Consider the following 25828-nt stretch of genomic DNA (forward strand, 5'->3'; position numbering starts at 1 on the left):
ATTGTCCTGCTGAAATTGTCCAAGTCCGTCGGAATGCATAATGGACATGAATGGGTGCAGGTGATCAGACAGGATGCTTACGTACCTGTCACCTGTCAGAGTCGTATCTAGACCTATCAGGGGTCCCATATCACGCCAACTGCACACGCCCCATACCATCACAGAGCCTCCACCAGCTTGAACAGTCCCCTGTTGACATGTAGGGTCCATGGATTCATGAGGTTGTCTCCATACCTGTACACGTCCATCAGCTCGAAGCAATTGGAACCAAGACTCGTCAGACCAGGCAACGTGTTTCCAGTCCTCAACAGTCCAATGTCGGTGTTGTCTGGCCCAGGCGAGGCGTAAAGCTTGGTGTCGTGCAGTCATCAAGGGTACACGAGTGGGCCTTTGGCTCCGAAAGCCCATATTGATGATGTTTCGTTGAATGGTTCGCACGCTGACACTTGTTGATGGCCCAGCATTGAAATCTGCAGCAATTTGCTGAAGGGTTGCACGTCTGTCACGTTTAATGATTCTCGTCAGTCGTCGTTGGTCCCGTTCTTGCATGATCTTTTTCCGGCCTCAGCGATGTCGTAAATTTAATTTTTTACCGGATTCCCGATATTCACGGTACAATCGTGAAATGGTCGTAAGTGAAAATCCAAATTTCATCGCTACCTCTGAGATGCTATGTCCCATCTCTCGTGCACCGACTATAACACCACATTCAAACTCACTTAAATCTTGATAACCTGCCATTGTAGCAGCAGTAACCGATCTAACAACCATGCCAGACACTTGTTGTGTTATATAGGCGTTGCTGACCACAGCGCCGTACTCTGATTGGTTCCATATCTCTTTATTTGCATACACATGCCTGTAGCAGGTTTTTTTGGCTCTTCAGTTTATATATGACATAATATTGATTAGTATTATCCATTTACTTAGGCATTTTCCATATTCTGTGGTCTTGGAATCTACAACACACAGATGTATGAAAATGCTGCAAAGCTTATGGCAAAACAGAAAGTTGCACTCGAGGTTTTATCGTACCATGCGTCATCTTCAATCGAAGAGACTAAAAAGCTCATGGTATTTAAATTTTAACAATTTTTTTAAAATAAAATATATGCTGTAATTTTTTTTATATCATAATCCAATATGTTATTTGTTGGGAATGACCGAGTGCTGTCTAAATGCATGGCACAGCCCGGGGAAGGGGGGGGGAATAAAATAGAATTTGGTACTATGATTTTGAGAGCAAATATATAAATAAATAAGTAGGTAGGTACTCTTTCGCCTAGCACTGCCATTTCAATGCTTGAGCCTACTCTTGGGGAGCTCATCTTAATGAGTTTTGGTATTGTGATTTTCTGGAGTAAATATGGAAAATAGTAGACGAATACTTTGAGCAAGATGGGGGGGGGCTCAAAACATCATTTGGCCCAGGGATCATGGTGCTGTTGGGAAGGCCCCTGCCAGCTAGATCTTTTAAAGCTCTATCTTTCTTTCTTTCTCTCTCTCCCCTTGAAATGTTATGCTTACACAGCTGCCATCTTTAAGCTAAAGTGTCATGTTAGCGCTGTAGCCAATCACTATTCTGTCCCGTTTTTTTTTCGTTTTTTTCATTTATTTCCAAGACAGGTTTTCCACTTGAAACGGAAAACCTGTTCATTGCTGAAGGGTGATCGACAAGTTTGCTCATCTTTGTAGGCTCTTTACTTCCAGCTAGGTAGGGACCCCTGATGTTCTCAAGACAGCCCTAGGATTACTTTTATACTATAGTAGATGCCGCTTATTAGAATCATGGGTAATAATCTCATAATATTGTTATCACTTTTGCCAAATTTGGAATGCACCAGTATCATAAAATAGAAAAAAAAATTGCTTATAATTGTAAGGACTTCACTTTGTTATAAATTTTTTTCCTTCCAAAGTTTTTATTTTTACTTTTACATATTTTGAAGCTGAACCAGTCTCATTTTTTCCCTATAAGTTATTGTTATCAATCTGCCAGACTATGTAAGAGGTCAGAAGTTTCTGTTATTAACAAAAATTTCCATACTCAGTTTATAATGTCCTTATAGGGCCGTAACGGCCAATATGATCCATGTAAGTGTAGTGCCTCTTTTATATAATTTCTTTTCTATAGTCAGGCATATTTAAGGTTAAAAAGTCCCTTTCTTCAGTTCTTGGTGAGCGCCTTTTAACTGACCACATTCACATTTCCTTGGCTTAAAGACTTTCACAAGGTAATATATGGAATGTACCCATGCATATTGTTATACCCTGATTCGTAATATGTGTGTTAGACAGTTCTCCGTTACATCTCACAATTTCTGTATTTAAAAAAATAATTATTCAGAGAGAAAAATCCAGTTTTAGAATTACATATGTTTGCAAAAACTTACATACATTCACATGCCATTATTCTTTGTATCTTTTTAATATATTTGATTGTTAACCAAAAAATATTATATTTCTCACTAGAGTTCTATGATCCCATCTGCTGAGCATTTTGGCCTGTACAGTTTCAGTTTCAGTGATTTCCCGTTAAAAGATGAAGACACTTGTCAAGCAGCAATTCGCATGTTTATGGAGCTTGATCTCATTCGAAAGTTCCGTATACCTTATCAGGTGAATACATCATACTTTTTTCAGCTTCAAATTATTTGAGTGAGGAGTAAGCCCATGATTTCATATCCAAAATTGTTCTTGATACCCGAGAAAATAACTGTCCTACAGGGTAAATATTCGACTGAATAGTTATATAACATGCATCTTCATAGTCTTCTAAATGAGGTTACAAGTCTGTCTTTATAAATCTGCAATGATTGACTTAGAGATATTAGAACAAACTGGTTCAAATGAATGAAAAGTTATAATTTGACTCGTATCTAATTACTGTATACACTTGGGTGTAAGCAGAGTTTTTTGCTCTAAAGTTTGTTCACATATGTGAGGGGGGAATTGGCTTCTACATGAGTATATGTGGTATGTAACATTTATTCAAATAAAAGAGTTTGTGTTTTAACATCTCTGCATCATCATGATCGAAAAGACAACTTCGCAACATTATTTTAAGTGTCACAGACAGGAGTGGTTCAATCTGGGGCTAAAAAGAGCACTTCCAGCTTCCCACCAGGGCTATTTTTAAGGAGGCTACAAGTTTTGAGGATTTGCACCTGGTTGGCCGGTGAGATCGAGCCAAACTCGCAGACAAACCTGATTTTTATTTAATCCATGCAAAGCCACACGTCATTGTTTACTCAGCAAGATATGCTTGACCATATTTCCCGCTTTTAATGAAACTGTTTCATTCTTTGGTCTTTGAATTATTTTCTCTATTAGGACAAATTCCATTAATGATTTATACCAATTCCTAATTAAACCTTGTTAACGCCAAAATACTTACTCCTAGAACCCATGGTGGAAACCAAAGAGTGCAAGAGGAGTTCTGGTGCGCCAGGCCAGAGCCTGGTCAAATACAGGCAAAGAAATTTTCTTTGCTGGTATTTGACCGCTCCTAAAAAATTACTGTGTGAGGGCACTGAAATACATGCTTGTTCCCGTGTGCTTCCATTCTTGGTTCTGGTATTACAGTCCCAGACCCTGCCTTTTCTCTCAACACCTTCATTATCAAGTTATGGCTCAAATGAGTGACAGAGCTGGTGTCTTGTGAATTTTAAAAAATTTATGTGCCTTAACAAAAGCTAGGCTGCCACCTGGGTGCACCACACCCATTGCACGAAGCTGCCCCTGGTCACAGAGATCATCAGAAAAGATTTCATACATAATTTTATTTTCTGGTATTGTCTATAAAGAACTGGAAATCTGTCTGTGAATACGATGTTCAGTCCTTATTTATCTATTTAAGTAATTTTGTTTTAGATTGCACTAATGAAACCCTATATATAAATTTTATCATTTTTAGGTGCTGTGTCGATGGATTTTGAGTGTGAAAAAGAACTACCGTCCTGTGATCTATCATAATTGGAGGCATGCACTTAATGTCACGCAGACAATGTTTGTCATGCTCACAGTAAGTATCTTTCAATATATTTTTTATGGTTGGAAAATGTCATGGTTTGTTTTTAGTATTTGTCCCTGGATAGTTTTCAGAATTTGGAAGTTCTTGCTTCACATTGTTTGGAAATCACTGAGCTATATCATCAATGGTACAAGTAGCCTATAGTAATTCATATGTGTGAAATTTGTAGTTGAATGCGTTCTTGTAAAAAGCTGAAAAAATCGCTATTTAATCTCTTCACACCTGAGCCAAAACTGACTATTAAAAATTTTTTTTCATTGATTTGTGTTTATTGTGTGTCAAAATACCCTGTAAAAAGGGAATTTGGGTCTATCTTTACTAGGACCATTCGAGTTAAGTGCATATATGTGTACCTCGGGTCTAGAAAATCATTAAAAGCCATTTAAAACCATTATATATGAATGAAGGTTAAAAATGAGCGAGTTAAAAACAATTTTAAACCATTAAGAATACACATACGTGTACCGCCAGAGAAAATAGATTAACAAAAATTTTACCAGAATCTTCACATATTTGCTTATTTACTATATGTTGAAAATTATTTCTCCATAATGAATGTTTTGATGAAACAAAGCAACTCTATGTATGGAGACTCAACTTATATTGATGTGTGTGATAAATATAGTGCTGTATTTTTTTTAGTAATTCAATTCTTATCTTTACAAGTTAGATCTTACCTTCTAATAGTTTCATGTAAAGTATAATGATTGCTTTATTATTATAAGTATTATTAGATGGAATTACCTTGTAGTAATTCAATTTTGTTTGTTTTTTTCCAGACAGGTCATATGTCAGAACTGATGTCAGATTTAGAGATACTGGCATTACTAGTCGCTTGTTTGTGCCATGATCTCGACCATAGGGGCACAAATAACTCATTCCAATCCAAGTAAGTTCATCAAATAAGTATTCATTTCACTTACCCACTTTGCTGAATGATTGATTTTCTGCATTATGGTGGAGCATAAATTTTCAAGTGGTGTTTCTGCAGAACCCTAGGGTTCCATGACTGCTTTCTTGGAGCTTCACGTAATTTAATGCCTTGGAACCCTTAAAAACCCGAGAACATGGAGAGCTTTCAAAGCAGAATACTTCCTTGTTACTAATACTTGCAAAACTGTTCTTTATTTTAAATTTTAACAAGATATAGTAAAAAAAATCAGGCCATTAAACAACTTGAAAAGAGTGACAAAAAAAATTTTCGCATCAAATTTTTGAACCAGAAGTTCATGAGTGTCATTTTTTTCGTTTCATCAGAAAATTTGTAAGTTGTACAAACTATTTTTTTTAAAGATATTTTATTCATTATAAGTGAGGGGAATCTTGAATTACAAAATTTACATGTACTTTACAGGACACCTAAGACCATCTTTCCACTTAAGTCCCACCAACGCACAGCACGGGGGACCTCATGTATGAAGGGACTTCCACAATAAGATCTGATACAATGCTTTATGACAATAAATATGTACATTAAGAAGTGGTGCCTAAGCCTTCTCTCATTTTGCCCTGAGGCTATGGTGCTGTAGAGACGGCAGTGAGGGAAACTTTTTTGGATAAATATATATTCAAAAATTTGGAATCCGTGAAAAGTTTTACATTGGAAGCCCCTGTGCTAGAAAGTTATTATTATTACAAAGGTTTCAACAGCTGACTGATGTAAAGATGAATTTTCGTGCAGTTGCTGAAACCTTCGTACGGATAGCTGAGAGTGACGTCATCTATGGGCAGAGAATTATGATGTTATGCTATTTCATAAAGATAGAAAAACATATATTTTTTATTCTTTTTCTCACTTAGAACTGAGTCTCCATTAGCTACCCTGTATAGTACATCCACTATGGAGCATCATCATTTCGACCAGAGCGTCATGATTCTTAACAGTGAGGTAATATGGCATTTCTAATATTTATAAAATTAATTAGTTTTCTTATGCTTCTGTTGTGGCATAAGCAATTTTTTCTTAACATCAAGTTTGTTTTTTTCTCAGGGCAATAACATATTTAGGTCCTTGTCGCCAGAAGATTACAAAAATATCATCACCATGGTGGAATCTGCCATTCTATCAACAGATCTGGCTCTTTATTTCAAGTAAGTCAATTTCAATGAATATAACTAATTTCAATACAGCATAACGTATTGATCTTCTTTTTTTTTTATTGCATATCAATTTTTGGAAGATTAAAAGGTTACCCATAGTTGTGAATTACTTTCACGTGTTTTATGTAAATATGTTGAGAAGAAAATCATTGAAAAATACCTAAAGCCCCTGCCAACGTTTCCAAATGAGAAGGCATGGTCTTAATAGCACCATGAGCCCTCAGGAAAAGAGATTCTCTGTACCCATCAAAATGTAAGACGAAGTGCCAGTTTAACTCTATTCAAAATTCTATTTTTCGTTATATATTATTTTGTTTTGAGTGTCTCCTGAACTTGAGGCTACTTAACCACCTGCACTGTTTAGTATGCCCAGCCCATGCGTTAAGACAGCTCTGCTTTCTGGAACCTCCTTGGGAAGATTTTTTTTGTCAGATCTGAATTCCAAGACTTTTAGCTGGCCCTTAAATCAAATTTCAGTGGATGTAAACAGTGGCGGATTAAAGTCGGTTGAGGCCCCATGCACAAAAGAAAATATTAGGCCCCTTAAATTTGAAAATGAGAAGTTTTGGTTGTTCGGGGCCCTGGGGCACGTGCCCAGTGCTCCCACCATTAAATCCACCTCTGCATGTAAAGAGCAAATATGAGTTAATCTCTTGGACTAGCCCCCCATCACATCGCTCTCTTAATATTGAAGAGAGCTACAAAACAGTTCTCACACCACGCTGCTAAATGACAAAGTCTGACCCCAGTTGTACAGTTTGATGCAAAACACAAATCTGAAAAGTATACATGCTATAACTTCTATAATTTTCAGAGTAAGTACTATGATGCTCAAATTATTGCTTCATTTAATTTATTCTTTTTCTTGCTTGTAGAAAAAAAGATTCATTCATGAACTTAGTGAAAGATGGCTCACCTGATTGGAAAAGCATACAAAACAGGGAATTGCTGAGGTGTATATATATATATATATATATATATATATATATATATATATATATATATATATATATATATATATATATATATATATATATATATATATATATATATATATATATATATATATATATATATATATATATATATATATATATATATATATATATATATATATATATATATATATATATATATATATATATATATATATATATATATATATATATATATATATATATATATATTTTTTTTTTTTTTGTCATTTTTATGGAATTAAACATTTTTATAAATAAAATGTTTATGTATTCATAGAATTGCACTCTGTATTTCTCATTGAACTTATTATATTCTAAATTTAAATACGCCTACCAAGTTAAAAATAATTGTTTTCCCCCATACTCGTATTTCAGATTAAAATACATGTGAGATCTGAAAAAATGGATTTTCTTGTTTTGTTTAGATTTTTTCTTCAAAGTGGAGGGAATTTTTCTTATTTGTTCATTTTATGAAAAAATCCTCTGGTAGTAGAGGATGCCTTTATTAATGATATACTCGATAGAAATTTTACATAGCAAATGTTTCACTGGGTACTGTTCATTTCAGGGGTATGATGATGACTGCATGTGATGTGTCAGCAATTTGCAAACCCTGGAAGGTTCAAAGAAAAGTTGCTGAACTAGTTGCGAGTGAGTTTTTCGAGCAAGGCGATCTTGAAAAGGAGCGCCTTAAAGAGCAGCCTATTGTGAGTTTGAATGTTATTATTTTCTCATTTGATAGTGCTCTCTTAAAAATTCGTGATTTCTTAGTTGAGAAAAACACAAACCTATGAATTGTGATGGTGAGAGTGGGGCAAAACCAAGTAGGGAATTATCTCCAAATCTAGTGCTGTGGTCCACCCGAAAACATGTAACTTAGTGCTCTGCAGCCTTTAAGAAATGTGAACTAAGATTAGAAAGTGGGTGGTTAATTTTTTTTGAGCTTTAGGTAGAAATAATTCAATTTTTTTCCTTCATATTATCTGGCATACTTGGCTAAATGATTGAAGAATCATAATCTTGAGTGAATTTGTTGTTTTTAACAAAGTAACATTTAAATGCATCAGTAGAAAATTGAAAGCATCACTGAACAAAATTGTGCCATTGTGTTTCATTAATGCCAGTGTGGGGCAAAACCGGGTGCTACCCGGTTGTAGTTTAAATCATAATAATATCAAAATCAACACTGGAGAACATAATTAAGAAAACTCAAACAGTTCCTTGCTTCAAAAGCAGCAGTAAGAAAGTTATGTTGTTATACACTTTGTTACCAAAGAAGCATCAACATCTCAAAAAGATGCACAGTTCAAATCAAGACAAGAATGGATATAGTGCCACATTTGTAAAGACTGGGCTCACAAAGTACGCTGAAATACAGAAGAAGATCGCACTTTTAAATGTGGTTGACATGAGAAAAATAACAACTTGAGTTTTTCAGTAACTGGAAGTATAAAGTTCAAACTAAATTTAAAAATAATTTAAAAAATAAAAAAATGCATTTTATAAACTTAAATTGGCTATAAAGGAGAAAGATCTTTTTTTTAAGTGAAATGTAAAACTTGAAAGACAAATGTAAATTTTTCATTTTTTTAAAATAAGCTTTTTGATAAATACATTTTTTTACATGCATTTCAACGAGTACCGGGTATATTTGTTCCTTTTTTCAGAAAAAATATCATAATTAAAGAAAAGAATTTTAACAAAAAAAAAATCACTCGTATTCAGGTAGTTGAATATCCATTGAAGCTGTATGACAAAGTTTTGTACAATTTTCTTTTCGTGTTTCAGAATAATGTGGACTAAATTTGGGTACCCAGTTTTGCCCCCCTTTCCCCTAATTGGCTCAACCATTGATTATTTAGTATGAATAATTCAATAGGTTTTTCTAACATTGATGAATTTCAAAATCAGCTGGATTCAAAATTAACACAAAAAAAAACTAATGCTTTTACAGGCCATGATGGATCGAGAAAAGAAAGATGAACTTCCAAAAATGCAAGTCGGTTTCATAGACTGCATATGTATGCCTGTGTATCAAGTAAGTTGTTACAGCTTCTATAGCTCATCATTAAAAGAAAACCAGATACAATCTCAGCGTAATTATTTTTCAAGGAAGAAAATCAAAATCATGATCCAATCTAGTTAATGATAGTACGGTGTCAGATAATGATAATACTGATTTGAATAAATTTCAGATTGGAATCTAATATTTTAATAGTAGAATCTGTAGAAAGATATATTTTTATAATTACAGATTAAAGTTGATTTTTATCTTTTTGAATAAATTTTTGTTATGTCTGGTAATGATTATCAAATAACTTTTCAAACTGGCTGGACAGACAAAATGCTTTCATTATAAACCGTGTTTGATACACTTTAAGAGCTTGCATTGGTTTGTGATGTTCTTGATGTTTTTCTGCATTAGTACCACTGACTAAGCTGAATTTGTGTTGATGTTCTTCTTGCCTGTAGAGATCATGGAATACTGTCATAAATTTAGAGGCCTAGGGTAGAACATGAAGGAAAAACAGGGAAGAAATTTTTCCATAAATAAACAGGGCCATCTCAAAAACAGGGGCTCTATTTCACTATCTGACTGAAATTACCAGTCTTCCAGTTTAAATAGTTACTCTTGAAAATCACAGTACCAGATCTCATAATCACCATGTTTTCCTATGCATCCACGCCCCCCCCCCCCCGCAGTCCATTCCGGGGTGATCCCATGCAATAAAACGACATTGGCTATAAAAGCTTAAGGAAATATTTTTCTGCGTAAAAAAATACATTATAATGACATTTTACAGTGGATTGTGTTAAAGTTCTTGTTGAAGCCGTTTTCGCACTTGAGGAGTCTGTCCAGAATCCAGCTACCCTCCCTTTCCCACCTTGAACAAATGTTTCTGTATACAGTCGACACTCGTCATAACAACCCCCTTTGTTCCACGGAAAACTGACGTTATATTGGGAGTTCATCGTATTGAACCTTTCAGAAAAAATCATAAGTTTAGCTTCTCCACAAAATTATTATCTTATTGATGGAATTATAAAAAAATAAATTGATGGAATTGAAATTTAAATACACAATACAGTATGTATATTCCACTCATGAAAATTCTATATTGTGGCCAAAACTTGCATTCATTTTTTACTACATGCAGCAAAATAAATTCACTTACCTGCTTATTCTCCTATTGAGAAATCAAGTAAAATCGTACAGTAAAATTTAGAATAAGAAAAAAAATCAATCACATGGAAAGTTCTAGTAAGCCACCATATGAGGAAAAAAAAACAGAATAGTAAACAAAGTTTTCAATGAAAGCGCTTGTTAACCACCCTGGGTTTTCCTCATATTTAGACAATCTATGCTTCATACCCTTTCTTCTCCAAGTATCAAGTGTCAAGGTTAAACCCATTTAACGACGGATTTAGTACTTTCCTACATTTCTTTGGAAAAAACAGCAGAAAAGGGGTGTAGGGGCTGAGCCAAGTTTAGTCGTTGTAATGGATTGAAGGATGTTCACTGGTCATTATATGGGATAAAAAATAACATGGTGGAAATAGGGGAATATTTGGGATACCCCTGTCCTATACCGGTCACATTATAATGAAATGGAAGCATCGACTGTAAGAAGTTTTGCCTGCTTAAGCTTTTTTTTAAAATATAATCCAGATGACAATGATGCATCAAGTGAGATCTGCTGTATTTTATTGTATCATTGAGGGTAACTATTATTTTTTTAATTCTCAGGCTCTCTGTGATGTGCAACCAGCTCTCAGTCCATTACTTAATGGGTGCCAAGAAAACCGAAGGAATTGGCAGGCTTTGGCTGAGGAGTTTGAGCATATCAACAGGGAATCAAGCACTCATCTCTTGCGTAATGGTTTGTATTTTTTTCCTGTTCAGTTTCATTCATCTCAAACTGGGGTAGAAGAAAGACTATTTTGTTAATTTGTGAAAATAATAATAATTCACTATGCAGCCTAAGCAATCTTGAATATACTAGTTTTGCATCTCATTCGTTCAATGCTTGCACTTATGGAATTTTATTTAAAAATTTAAAAAATTATAAAATGTGTTTTCTTTTTGTTTCCATGGATTGTTTCGTAGTCAACTTTATTATTTATATTTAGATAGTCTACATTCATTGACGTAGCTATCAAGTTTCACAGATTTTCCAGGAAGCTCCTAAAAATTTATACTTTACCTCCCTGACTTCTTAAAAATTCTTATATCTCTCGAATTTTGACAGTGATTGCAAAAAAAACCAAACTTTTAGGATGGAAAATTATTCCTAAAGAATTTACCTTGGAAAAAGGACTTCGCTTGTAGTTTTATTCCTCAAAATAATGTTGCCACACGTAATTTAAATTGTCACCTTTGCACCAAATTATGAATAAATGTTTAATTTTGGCTGGGAAAATACAGAATTCACCAAACTTCAGCCTCACCATAATTGAATCAATGAGATGACCCGTTGTCCTGGAGGACCATACATCTCGTTTTTCCCAGTTTTTTTGGCCTGATGGCAATTTTTTGTTAGTGATTTTGATTCAAGTGTTGTAATGACAGATAATTCAACCTACTGTTTAGTGACAATTGCTGGCTTTGTGCTAATTAGCGATGACTAGCACAGTACTACGTTTTCCCAAAAAGGAAAAATTCTTACTATTTTACTTTCATTAATGGAAAATCTCTGCTTTTTTTTCCTTCAAAAAATCCAGTCCAGGTGCCTCATAAATATTTATCTGGGAAATTTAAAGTTGGCAACTTTGCAGTGATATATCCAAGAATTGTAATTTTTTTCTAGTTCTATATTGATTTCTATTAACTCTTGAAAAAAAAAATTAAAGGAAATGATATATACACAATAATATACATAAAACATCCATGAAAACGTAATGCAAAATTCAAATGTAAAAATGAAGCCATTTTTATTTTCATTGGTTAGTAATAAGTAGATTACTGGATCCAAATTGCATGACTACCATCAACCTGACTTAAGGCTTGATATTCGATCATTTCACAAAATACACTAGTGTAAGAAATTAAGAGAATTTGCAGACTTGGTCGATTATCTCTAGAACTACTGTACCGATTTTAATGAAATTTGATATGTGCATACATTGATACAATACAAAACAAATAACCATTCAGTAATTGTAATACACACGCATTATCGTGCGTAACACTCGTTGGAGTCGGAAGGTATGAAACAGCGGTTGCAGAATAAATAAAAAAATGGGTTAATAGACGGGTTAATAGGGGGTATGGTCCACTCTTACAGATATACAGGTCTTGCAGCGTGATTTCATATTCGAAATAAAGCAGTTTATCATTTCCTGTGGCAGTTGGTCCAACTCGTTCAGCAATGCTGTTTTCATTCCCTGGATGGTTCCCGGAGGGGGGTTGCGAGTTGCAATTGCCCCCCCCAGAGTGTCCCAGACATGCTCTATAGGGTTACGGTCTGGAGATCTGGCTGGCCAATCCATCCGGCGAATGTCCTCACTCTCTAGAAAATCGTCGAGCAGAAGATCTCTATGTGGCCTCGCGTTTATTGTCCATTAAAATGAACTCAGGGCCAACTGCATCCCTGAAAAGGCGAACATAGCTCCAAGACTTCATCCCTATACCTCACACTAGTCACAGTGCCTCTTTCAAAGACATGGAGAGGTGTGCGGCCATCCAACATGATGCCTGCCCAGACCATTAAACCTCCTCCGCCATAATGGTCGATTTCGCTGACATTGGAAGGTAGGTAGCGGGTCCCTGGTTCTCTCCATATGAACGTACGGCGAGAATCGGTGCTTAGGCTGAACCGGGACTCATCAGTGAAGAGAACGGTCGCCCATTGATCCATACTCCAATCTCTATGCTCTCTGCACCATGATAAACGGATTCTCCTGTCCGTAGGAGTGAGCGGGACGCAAACAGCAGGTCTTCTTGCAAACAACCCTCTCTCATGAAGTCTTTTGGAAACAGTCACCCTTGATACACGGGTTCCTGTGGTTGCATACAAGTCACGAGAGAGCTGAGAAGCTGTAGCACTCCTGTTACGACTCGCTATAATCGACAAATGGCGATCTTCTCTGGCCGTCGTGGCTCTTGGACGACCTTGCCCTGGCTTTCTCTCGATGGATCCGGTATCCTGGATTAGTTTCCATAAGTTACACACGACGCTGGGCGTTAAATTGAAGTCTCTACAAATCTGGACTTGAGATTGGCCTGCTTCTAGCCTCTCCACAATTCGCCACCTCAAACGTTGGTGGGTACTCATTTTTACTGTTACAATTTGAAATTAACCGATTGCTGCAAAATAACACCAAGAAATTCGCCGAGGTGTGCTAGCGAACGAAATGCGTCTTAACTTACGCGCGCTTATAAAGCCTGTTTCTCTACTGGCTCCGCCTACACACACGTGTACGCTTACGTATTTGACGTACAATATTTACATTTTTGTCTAGAAGCAGGGGTTTTACATTCAGTTCAGTTCTTTTCATGAAATTCGATAAAATATGCAAATTATCTTAATTTATTTCACCAGTGTATCACAAGCGGCAAGTGTTCACGCACATTTTGGTTCTCTCACCTAGTATTTTTTCCTAGAACAGTCAGATGAAGACAAAGGAAAATTTCAGCTCCTCACTTGTCTGATCCCTGGAACACCAGAAAAAAACACCTTTTTGAAATAAATTTTTAAATAAGAATCAACCTCGTTATACATCACCTTCGAAGGATAAGTGTGTGTGTGTGTGTGTATAATCATGAAATTGGATAAAATATGCAAATTTTCTTCATTTATTTCACCAGTGTACATTCATAGGGAATGCTTGAATATGGAGAGAACACTCATTTTTAATGCCTATCAATCATGTAATGTCTTTTTTTTTTTGCAGGATCTTCCAGGAGTCATGACAGTTTTAATGTAAAGAACAAAGGCAATGCAACACAGGTGAGTTAAATTTTCATTGTTAATTTATTTGCATGAGCGAGGAGTGTTTTCTCTAACTTTCACTTCCAATTATGAGAGGGTTTTTTCAGTTAAAATAATGTTTTATCACTTAGCTTATTAAAAGTTGAAGTGTAAAAAGTAAGCTTCATAGTCATTCAATATTTAGAAGAATTTATAACTGGACCTTATTCTTAAGTCTTTTTTTTATGAACAAAGGATGGCTTTAAAACTGTTGCTTCCTAAAGGTAGTTTACCTACTCTTTAGAGTACTCAAGTGATTACTAAGAGGGTCTGGTGGGGTGAATTTTAAAGCTTTATATATATAACAGACATAAACATAGCATGTGGTTTTAAATTTTGCAGGGCCTCAAATTACTCTTTGCATTTACAATTTAACTTTTTTTTACAATAACTGTTTGATTTACAGTTCCCAAGACTGGGAAACCTTTTATTAATAAGAGACTATTTTCTGACAAAAAAACTTCTCACAACACAGTAGTACACAGTACTGTTATCTTCAATTTCCTTTATGTATAGCCTAAGAGTATTTTGGTAAGTGCTAATTAAAAACACACACACATACATTATTTTTGGTTGCTAATGAAGATAGAAAATTTCACTTGTCTCTTATGAATGTGAAATATTCTGTCATTACTACTTTTTCTCATGTTCAACTCTTCTTCCATAGACTTTCTGACCCTGGTGCCACAAATGTGTGTATTGCTTTTTCTTACTGTAGAATTTTTCTTTTGAGCTCAGGGAGTTAAGCCCAGACTTACAGGATCGTATAATTTTTGAGATAGAAATATGTTGAATATCAACTTCAAGGGCTTTCATCAAAGGGCAGTACTTAAGGTTGACCTTTCAGGGAGTTTTTAAGATGGCTTCCAGGAGAAAGTGTCTCTGGAAAAAGTGATTTATTGAAAAAAATTTAGCAAAAAAAAAGGAAGGAATCATGGGAAGATGCCTTGCATCACCTTGGCTAAAAAAATTTGAAAAGATAATTATTTATTCACAAAAAGAAATGCAGAAACATTTTGGAAATTTCAAAAAATGAATGCTTGAGTCTGAAAGGGTTAATACTCTCCAATCATCAAAGTAGCTGAACATGGCACTTGAGCAGAGCCATTACTGGTATATTTGTATTATTTTGCTGTCCCCTAAATTTTGCCACCCTGGGCAGTACCCCCAGTTCCGGCCCTGACTTAAAGCAATCGAATAAGAGATAGGTGGCTGCATGCTAAGTGCCCATGTGGCACAGTGGTAAGATGCTTGTCTTCCACTATGAAGGTTGCCGTCAAGGTCCACGGGTTTGAATCCAGGCAAGAACATCAGAAACAAATTCTTTACCTGTCGAGCCTGGGATGACCACCAATAGATGGCTCCTTCATTTCCCACCGAACTCCACTGGTTTGAAATTTCATATAGCAATGTATGACAGTGTGCGGTAAAGTGGTAGGTGGCTGTATGCAAAAGAGGCAAGGTGACTCATGTCCAATACAGACATGATTTAAGAAGCATTCTGTCAATCAATGGAGTGCTGCTCATGAAAGCAGTTAGTTGAATGCATTATGGGGCTAGGCATAGGATCTAAATGCATATTACATGATGCATAATGCACGATAGTTGCCTTGTGAGCAAATTTCAGGGCCAAATTAATAACTCCATCATGCAAGTGATGCAGGCTCTTGGATTTTCATGAGCCATGATGTTGAACATTTATCATGAGTACATCCATTCTAGTAAAAGAATCCCTGCAAGGCTAACTGCAGTGGACAACAGCATGTGGGTAAGTTTGATTTCGCGTAGTTCACATGATAAATGGGCCATAGTGCAAAAAATCATTTGGTGATTTAACGCTGATAACAAACCAAAACTTGAAAGCAGTCACACTATTTATACAGCCATCTAATTGGGCGTATTGTGTATTATTGTATTGTATCAAAATTTTGAATTTTATGAGATCAAATGTTTGTTGTTTTTGATGCAATCAAATATAATTTTTGCGTTATTGTTATTCGTTTAAAAAAAAATTTCCCTTGATTTTCAGTGTGATTCCAGAGGATCATTACACTTGAAAGACAAGTCTCCTCCAACAGACATCACGAAATGTCAATTAACAAACTGTCCAGAGTCTCAGAAAAATGTGACTTCATTCAAAGAGAGCCGATCAAGTGCATTCTGTTCGGTATTGTGATAAGAGTACTTACAGGTGGGGAAAAAAAACTTCTTTGTTGTGTTTATTGTGAAATTTCTGTAGTGATAAGTAATAGACTTGTGTATAGCACAGTGCATTTTTTTGTGTATGTGTCTCTGTATTTATGTATGTATGTATATCTGTTGAATGTGTAGACGTAGAAAGATATTTCACTGAATGTGATGCAAAAATCATGAACAATATCTGAAAAAAAAACTTTCGATAGTAGCTTCATTTATGTGATGCTTTATTTTTTCCTTGTTCCATGTACTTAGTTTCTTGAAGCTACGTCCAGATATTCATGTACTGCAGGAATGTAAAAAAATTTCTCGCAGCAATAATCAGTGATGATATTTCTATAAATATAAGTAGTGTGATTTTTTTTTAAATCGTCTTTTGTACTGTCTGTAGGTCATATCATGTGCATATGTAAATAAATATTTTTAGTTTATACTCAGTTGTATATATACATATAAATAGAAAATTATGTCTCGGATATAATTTTCAGCTGTTCCTTTACCATAATGTCCAAGCATAGAGTTATCGTTGATAAATTTGTTCTACACTTCTTTCCAAAATCACACACAAAAAACTTACAATTTTACACTGTGTTACCTAGTGTTATGAGTTGATTCGTTCTGAAATTTTACTTGTATCTATAAGAAAAGTTTTGTATTTAAAATGATGGAGATATTTATGATTGATTCCATATCCCCCCCCCCCTCACAATTTGATACTTGTATGAACAGTGATTTGTGTGACACAGTGCTGTGTTATATCTCTCTGTAAAGAGAGGACAGATCTTCAGTATGGAAATTCAAAATGTGGAAGACAGATGGCAGCACCTGTACATAACAAAATAAACATCACACTGACAGTATAAATATGTTAGGACCACTCATATATATACACACACAACACGTTCTTTCATGTACCAATTCATTAGAAATTCCCCAAAGCAATGTTTTATATTACATGCAAAATAAAAAGTAGCTTGCTTAATAACACTGTCGGCTTTATGCTCTTCAAAGAGTAAATGAGCTTTTGTGTGTTGAATTAGTTTTTTTTTCCTCATGCACTTCAAGCTCTTGAGTTTAATATTTACTCACAGGTGGAAGCATTGTTACTGAATATTTTTTTTTTGCTTCTAACTCGGGTATCGTATTTAAAACAGAACATAATTGACAAATTTCCGTCAATAAGGTTTTATTTATTGTTAGCAAAAAATGTAATGCCCAAAAATTGGGGAAGCCATTTTGCCTTCAGAAACTATGTGATCAAAGATTAAAAAAAAGTATACTTCAGAAACAAATTGTTTATGAGAAATGCATTTATTTATTCATAATTTGAGTACTTGGGATCCTGAAAAAATGTTAAATTTACAAAAATTTGTCGGTTTTAGGATCGGTCGGTCGTCTTTTTTAATAAGTAATAGTCCTCAACTTTGTGAATTTGGATTCTGACATCCAATCAACCTTACACTAATATAACCTTATATAAAAAGTTGCCAAAAATATTGATTTATTCTATAACTTAATTTTGCAAAAACATGGCAGTTCTCTGAAAAATATATCTTATGTCCCCAAGGCAGTTATAAAAAATTAGTGCTGCCATCAAGGACATTGGATCAATCCAAAAATATTGATGGAAGTCTAAGTTCAACACTGACCTATACAATATACTCTAAGAGCCCGAACTATATGCTTGCTATCGAGCCATGAAAATCAAATGTTTGAGAGAAATTCTAAGTATGTACCCTTACTAAATACATAAGAATTTATGACAGTGTATCATATAGTATTATATATTCAATAATAAATCCATCGATTTTTTTGGTTATTAACTTATATTTGCTTCAGCTTTTTTCCATAAAATGTACTCGTTTTTAAAAAAATTTAACATAGACGCAGCTGAAAATAACGCAAGTATTTGATGGAGTGATCAAGATTTGGCAGCTCTGCTTGATTTGGTCCTTGTGAAAGTACAGAGAATGTGGTTGTCTGAAACATGATTGGGTATTTGAGAAGTTTTAAGCAAGGGATACATGATGGTTCTTATTCTCTCTGTGATGTTGCTAAAGATAGAAAACTATACAGTGCTGTCTTCTGTTAGGCCAATTAAATATCTGAGTTGAAGTCAGCTCTGTCTATGTTCCATATAAACAACCAATATTGTTTTATTTGCTTTTGTCTTTGCAATTTATTTCAGTGGATATTTATTTTATTTACAAAAGATTTAATATTGCCATCTGAAGAAAATGTAAATATGCTTAATTAGTGCACATTCATAATTTTCTTTTTGTTTGTGAAATTTGAAGAAATTAATGATAATGATGTTAGCCTGTTTGAAATAGACCAAAATTGAAATTCGAAATAAAATTGCTTCCAGTCATCAACTGGAATCATGTTATCATTGTGAAATACATGCACATGTATTTTCAAAATTCCGGTCTCAGATTTTAGTTTCTCTCTTTGTGTGTGTGTGTTTATTTTGGAATAGAAAAAACAAAGTATTGTTGTGTACATATTTGAAAATATATAAAGATATGTTTCAAAATAGAATTTTGTTTCTTTATTTGGTCACAATCTTTTAGTGTTTGTAGAAGTCATAAATCTTGTTACACTAAATTATGTGAAATCTGAAACACAGTGGCATAATGTGGCGGAAGGATGGGCCAGATAACAGAAAAGTCAGATAATCCTGAGTTCTGTAAATACTGACTTTTTCTATCCCACCCATACCATCAAAAACATCCTTTTTTATACCAAAACCCGCTCTTATTCATATTTTCTGACTTCTAAATACTGGCGAATACCTTATTATGTACATCTGAACTATACTGCTTTAAAATTTACTACAAAAAAAATTAAATGAAAGAATAAAAATATTGAACACATTTCAAGAACAACTTTATGTAATATCTAACTTAATTGCAGGAAACATGGTTCCATGGGATTATTTCCATTTATTATTGCATGAAGGACACTTGTGAATTGTAATTTATTTTTTTAAGTTTTTTATGATATGCAAATGAAAACAACACGGGAGGCAGCGCTGAAATTGAAGTCAATGGTACCTTCACTGAAGTGGGGTCCACTGCATCAAAAAGTTTAGGAAACACTGCTACCCACTAAAAATCCATACTTTCAAAATGAACAGAACATAAATGTCAAACGTAGGCTAAGTTCTTAAAAAAATTATTTTAAACTTATTTATTACGGTTCATTGATGAATGATTACACAAATATGAAAAGGTGATATTGTAGTTTATTAATGTATTAATGCACCCCTGTGGATAATGCATTTTCTATCTATTAGAAAATTTAGTTTTTCTGTAATTAATTTACATTAATTATACTTCCACGTATTTAATGTCATTTCCGGGTATGGTTAATGTTAAATTTTGTCTTTTTTTTAATTCAAAAACTAAACCGAAAAAAAAAAAGAGTTATTTTTCAACATTTATTAGCAGGAAAAAAAAACCGTTTAAGCATTTATTAACGCTAAATTTTTAACGTTTTTCTTCAGTCATATTCACATAGTATCAAATCTAAGCACAGCATGCTAATTTCGATTATAAATGTAAACAAACCGCAAAATATTTTAGGTATTAATGGTATTGTTTTTCAAATCGAAATAGAAAAAACAAATGCGATTGCGTATTGAAAAAGAAACTTGCAACTCAAATTTTACATGACATTTTCTGCAAACAAAAGCCAAAACAATAAGATGTTAAAACGTCAGTGTATGATTAAGATTTCTTGAATAGAAAAATTAAATTTTCATCATTTCTATTTTCCTGAATAATGAGTCAACATGTTGGATTTATTCCTCGCATCCCCGGTTAAGAACCACTGTTCCAGACCAAAAAAGAAAGAGCAATTTTCTTAAAAACGGGACATCGAAAGGGAAAACATGTAGGATTGTCACTATTTATGAAAGCATTTGGGACCCCTATATCCTACCGGTCGTTATAATGGAATGGTCGCTATAACATTGGAGTCGATATAACGAGTGACGATTGTATTTGGACTGGGAGGCCTTAGGCCAATTACAACTTTACGCCCATGGGACTTCTGTGTGAATCGAGTGAAATAACTTGAAGCCCTGTTCCACATAGGAATTTTTTTCAAGTATCCGTTAAGGGTGGTTCCAATGTACGTTCAGTAAAATTTTATCCCCTAAATATCTGGCGATACCCTAGGCTGCCACGGCACACCTTTTGGGAATCAATGATGTACAGTATAATGGTATAGTTGTGCCTATGTAGTGCCTGGTCGTGTAAAAACCCCCTACGGAAAAGAGATGAGGTATCCTTTGCACACCGGTTACCGTAGCAACCGCCGTCTGTTGCAACCACTCCAGACAGAAGATGAGAATATATTGTACTTGAAAGCATACACACGTGTGTACTAGTTTTATGAATCATGGTGTAAGGCCGGAATTACACTATAAAGTTTGATAAAAGCTCTTTTATAAAACTTGAAAAATGAAAAAATATGTGCATCGGTTACATTCGAGCAAACGTAACAGATAGGCTTATTCTTTGTTTTTTGTCAACTTTTGTAAAGGATATTTTATCAAACTTTTATTGTGTAATTCTGGTTTAAGTCAACGTTTTCCCAAGCTTAAAGTTATATTGATTTCAAATCCGTGCACTAATAACTGTACTACGTATATCTGTAAAAATGTTCAAATAGTATAGAAGTACTGTATTTTGCAAAAAAAAAAATGTTTAAAATTAACATTCGAGTAATTAGTGTGTGAGAGATAAGCAGGGCCGCAACTCTAGGGAGGGGGTGAGTCAGGTGGGTCTGCACCCCGGGCGCTGGATTAGAGATGGTGTCAAATTTACCCTTCAACTGCTCTTTCTCTTAACATAAGGGAGCGCCAAAGTGCGGGCTTGCCACGGCTAAAACGAAATTTCTCTAGTTGCGGCCCCGATGACAAGAAGTTATGAAATCTAGGATAAATGCATAAAATTTTCGTAATTTAAGACCCACGAAACATACAAATACTTTGGGAGATGGCTGCAAATGCCATTATCGAGTGTATAGTAATGAAAAGGTGATTATTTGACGTTTGAAGCTCGTCATGAAGTAGCACCTAGATGACGTCTTCAAAATGTACATAATGATTATTTTTTATGACGTAAAGAAAAATCCAACGATATCTCATTAGTGCTCACACCTTTCCCGGTTTTAGTACTATATGCTTGTGGCACTCTTTTGCTGAGAAGTCCTTTTATGCTCAATAAATATTTGAATATGAAGATAGAATTCGTTGAGCCCAATATCCAAGCCCGTAATACACTTATTTTGCATATTTCGCAGAAATTTTAGCAGTTTCTTGTTTTAGGTAATCTGCAAAATGGAAGGAGACCAAAGCCTTCCTCCTGAACGTAACCCTTTCAGGGGAGGGGGGGCCTCCAGGAAAAAGTCTGTCCCGGGGCATCGAAAACTCACGCTACGGCCCCGGCCAAATCCCACAATATATGACTCCAGTTTTTTGTTACCAGACGAAACAGGTCGTATTACGTTGTAGGTAGTGTGCACACTGGCGCGATAGTACTACTACGACTTAACCGTACGCACATACTGTATTTCTCTGCGGAATTTCTAACGAATTTCGGTACATGCCAGAATGGGTGTTCTGAGTGTATGTGCGGCCCCACACTCACTAAATATTATGCACAGCATAAATAATATAACGTAGTTATGCTGTGAGAGTTGAGCACGTTTCGTGTTCTTGCTGATGTGTGTTCATCTGTCTTCCATATTTTGAAGTGAAGATAGTAAATTTTTTATGTCATGTAAGTATCATGTGGTAGGTCTGCCTGCCCTCCAAAGAGAGACTTTTTAAAAATGGGAGACCGGCTTGCATTCACGCCTCGAAGTTGGAAAATTGCAGAAAACCAACTTCACCCGACCACCACTGTGCTGTCAACGGGGGTTCGAAATCAGATCCTCAGGATGAGAGTCCAGCATGATGACTACACGACTGGACTACGAGAGATACTAGGGCCGTATCTAGGAGGGGGTAAGTGGATTCTGTGCCCGGGCACCTGACCGGGGTGAACGCAAATTTCACATTTTAACATTATAAGGGGCTCAAAAATGTATGCTTGCCTCGACTGACCAAGCATCTAATTGCAGCCCTGAGCGATGCAGCAGCAACTCGACGCAGATTGAATAAAAAAACCTGAAAATAGAGTTTTTAACGTGTCAAGTCGCGTGCAGTATCGCACCAGTGCGCATCGTGCCTAACAAGATTTAGGAGATGTATTCACGTTAAAACTTACAGCCATGTCGATGACATCTCCATCCATTTTTTGCGAACGCGATTCATTTCATACGACCATAAGCGCCACATGCCATACAGCTTTTGCCATCATAGTAATGACAGGTAATCATTAATGGCTCCGACGTTTTGGTTTGGTTTCCAAGATCCGGCCACCTAATGCTAGCATGTGTTAGACATGTTGTTTGTGAATGTGAAGCAACGATGTAAACGCCGTAACAACGTCGCCCATCATGAGTTGAAGGGATCTGGGGGGGGGGGGGACCTCTCCTTTCGAATATGAAAAAATTTCAGATATCGGGGCCGCAACTATAGATGCTTGGTCAGCTGCGGCAAGGACGTGTTTTGGCGCCCTCGTGTAATGTTGAAAACGTTTAAAAGTTGCATTCGATTAAGTGTCTGTGAATTTTCCGAACACGTTTTGGACATTCTATATTCATTCGACGTGCCAACGTCGTACCAGTACTGGTCCGATATGCTGACGATGCCGTTCTACTACTACTTCACCAAACACCAACTCTGGCCATATCACTATATTGCAATTTACTGCCATTAATGAGATGGGTTGGAAATGAAGGCGCTATCTATCGGGGGTTGCAAGCACTTTAGTGAAAATATCTTATTTTTATCCTCCCTCGGGTTTGAACCTGGGACCGCGACAGCAACCTTCACGGTGGTAGACGAGCATCTCACCAACACGCCACTCGGGCGCTATCGTTGTACTACTGGCACAGTGGTGGTCAGTTGCAGTTGGTTTTCTGCGGTTTTTCCAATTTCGATGTGAGTGTTTTCTTCCACAAATCGATTACAACGACTGATAAAATTCACACCAACACATCTACGTCTTATAGGGTTCTTATTTATTCATTTTATAATTTCTATCTTAACCCTTTTCACGGTTTTATAAATTTCACTGATCCGCAAACCGAACCCTGTGTAGAATATTGAAAATTTTTCAAGAAGACTTTTTTTTTCTAATTTTGTGCAGATTATACATAGTTTTACAAGCATGGCCTCTGACCACCTGCTTATATCTCTTCGTTGAGACAGAGCGGCGGGCCATGTTCTTGTTAGGAGGAGGAGGTTACGTAGTGCTTTCACCACCAAAAATCTCCAAACTGCGAAAACAAATGGACCGAGAAAGAGGTCCATCTCTCTGGGCTCGTTATTGCCGGAAGAAAAGGGTTTTAAGCAGGCGAGATTCTCGTGATTCCAAAATACAAAGCATTAAGTAAAATGAGATGTCTCGTAATTGCACCTAAGAAGGTCAATTTAATTTTAAAATGATTTTTTTCCCAGCCCAATATCAAGAGAAGAGACTTTTTTTCTGGATGTTATGCCGAGAGGAACTCGGAAAGGAAAAATCTTCTGGTGTCTGCCGGGTATCGAACTCCAGTCCTATTTTTTTTTTTTTTTCAACCCAGCACTATCTCAGGTCCATCGCCATAGGAAATTTTCTACTAGTTAGTTGTGCCGGAAGTGTAATTGTGTGTACCTAACAGTCTGAGTGCGTATCTAGTGTTGTGTATGATTTTTCAGTGCTGCCATCTATATCTCAGAAGTGAAGTGAGTGATGTGTCGTGACTGAATATTTGTACTGTTTGTAGGTCTGTTGCTCTCTGTGGCGAGACTTTTTAACGGGGAGATCGGCTTCCAGTCCTATTGCAATCTGGACAAATGCGATATCAGTTATACCATTAGATAAAGAAAGCAGGCCAGGTCTCTAGCATAGGAGTGAACTTGTATCTGGCTCATGAACCCGAGTCCCACCCCCCAACATTATAGCCACCATCTCCATAATAAGCTATATAAATATTGGGTTTGAGTTGCCCGTCCAATATTAGCAAAACTTTACGCCTATGGTCTCTAGTAATGTGGGCTATATCGCCACTGTAATGGTCGAGTGATCGTGGTGGCGGGCGAGGACCCGGGTTTGAACACCACTACTACTAATAAACCATACGTCGTCCATATTCCTCTGCGGAACCTCTAACGAATTGGTACATGTTGGATTTTGCGTGTAGTGAAACCTGGCGTGAAGTTTGTTTCTGTATAGTGCTGCCATTTGCCATCAGTTTTTCTAACTATGACTGAAGTGTAATGATTGAATAATTTTATGGTTGTAGGCCTTTTGCTCTCTGTCGCGAGACTTTTCAATGGGGAGATCGGCTCACATTTGCGGCTCGAACTTGGGAGCCACAGGAAACCAACTTCAGCCGATCAACCACTGCGGCAACGGTGGGGTTCGAACACCACTGGCACCACAATGGTGATCCGTGAAGTTATATTTTGTGGTTCTCAACTTCTAGGCGCGTTTACGAACAGAGGCGGATTTAACGGCGGCCGCACCCGGGGCCCCGACTTCTGAAGGGCCCCCGAAAAACTCAAACTTTACACTTTTTTCTAATTCAAGGAGCCCAATATTTTCTCTTGTGCCCGGGCCCCTCAACCGACTTTAATCCGCTACTGAGTAAACCGATCTCCCCGTTAAAAAGTCTCACCCACAGAGAACAACAGCCTCGCATCGGTACAAATATTCAATCGTTACGCCTATGGTTCGCCACTCACGATTTATATTCGTGTCTGAAATATCTTCAGACACGACACTAGATACGCACGCAGACTGTTAGGTACACATGCACCATTCCGGCAGTAAATTGCCCCTGGCGATAGACCGGGGTTGTGCTCGGTTTGAAAGAAAGAAGTAGGGTATATGGTCGCGCACTTGCTCGGAAAGCAAGAGGACCGGGGTTCGATTCCCTGCAGACGCCAGAAGACTTTTCTTTCCGAGTTCACCTGGGTATAACATGCAGAAAAAAAAATATCTTTCCGTAACCGTTTCACGTACATTCTTTTGGCAATATATTTGGATGATCTGTACGTGAGAAATATCGGCGATAAACCTGAAAAAATCGGTTTCCTTGTTCGCATGTTAGAAATAGAAGGAGAAAAAAAAATGCAGGTAATTTCTCTTTCACCCTTACCCTCTTTTTCTCATCCTCTCCTGAGTATTAGTTTTTTCTCCCTGATGTGTGTGAAAGATTTATTATTTGTGGGGAGAAATCACTGAACACACACAGTAGTATAGAAATAGAGGAGGGGGCACTTCCGCTCCTAGGGTTACCATAAAGATTCACGATGATGAGAAAGAAGTGAAAAGGAAAAAAAAACGAGGAGAGCTGAATGAAATTCTTCTACTAACGCATAGTTTACCAACGTTTTTTGTCCCATCGCCCCCAACGCAATCTAACCCACAAAGTCCTATGTTATA

The 25828-nt window shown here is 36.2% G+C and overlaps 1 protein-coding gene across 2 annotated transcripts in view; it reads left to right on the forward strand.

The window, feature by feature from the left end:
- The window catches only part of LOC149077583 (cGMP-specific 3',5'-cyclic phosphodiesterase-like), a 265605-nt gene extending 246787 nt beyond the window's left edge, over nucleotides 1-18818 (forward strand). The window contains exons 12-23 of one of the 2 annotated variants that reach the window (XM_089245159.1): nucleotides 931-1074; nucleotides 2473-2619; nucleotides 3917-4024; nucleotides 4813-4922; nucleotides 5834-5921; nucleotides 6024-6124; nucleotides 7009-7086; nucleotides 7679-7817; nucleotides 9065-9148; nucleotides 10859-10991; nucleotides 14005-14060; nucleotides 16111-18818. In XM_089245159.1, coding sequence (XP_089101285.1) covers nucleotides 931-1074; nucleotides 2473-2619; nucleotides 3917-4024; nucleotides 4813-4922; nucleotides 5834-5921; nucleotides 6024-6124; nucleotides 7009-7086; nucleotides 7679-7817; nucleotides 9065-9148; nucleotides 10859-10991; nucleotides 14005-14060; nucleotides 16111-16257 — 1335 coding nt within the window. In that variant the 3' untranslated portion in view covers nucleotides 16258-18818. The remainder of the gene's footprint in view (nucleotides 1-930; nucleotides 1075-2472; nucleotides 2620-3916; nucleotides 4025-4812; nucleotides 4923-5833; nucleotides 5922-6023; nucleotides 6125-7008; nucleotides 7087-7678; nucleotides 7818-9064; nucleotides 9149-10858; nucleotides 10992-14004; nucleotides 14061-16110) is intronic. The other variant, XM_089245158.1, reaches the window with a different exon arrangement.
- The last annotated feature ends 7010 nt before the right edge of the window (nucleotides 18819-25828 follow it).

Source organism: Pholcus phalangioides, unplaced genomic scaffold (genome assembly GCF_987345545.1).
Source record: "Pholcus phalangioides strain wild (caught in Gottingen) unplaced genomic scaffold, Ppha-v1.0 ptg000015l_1, whole genome shotgun sequence".
Taxonomy (NCBI): Eukaryota; Metazoa; Arthropoda; class Arachnida; order Araneae; family Pholcidae; genus Pholcus; species Pholcus phalangioides.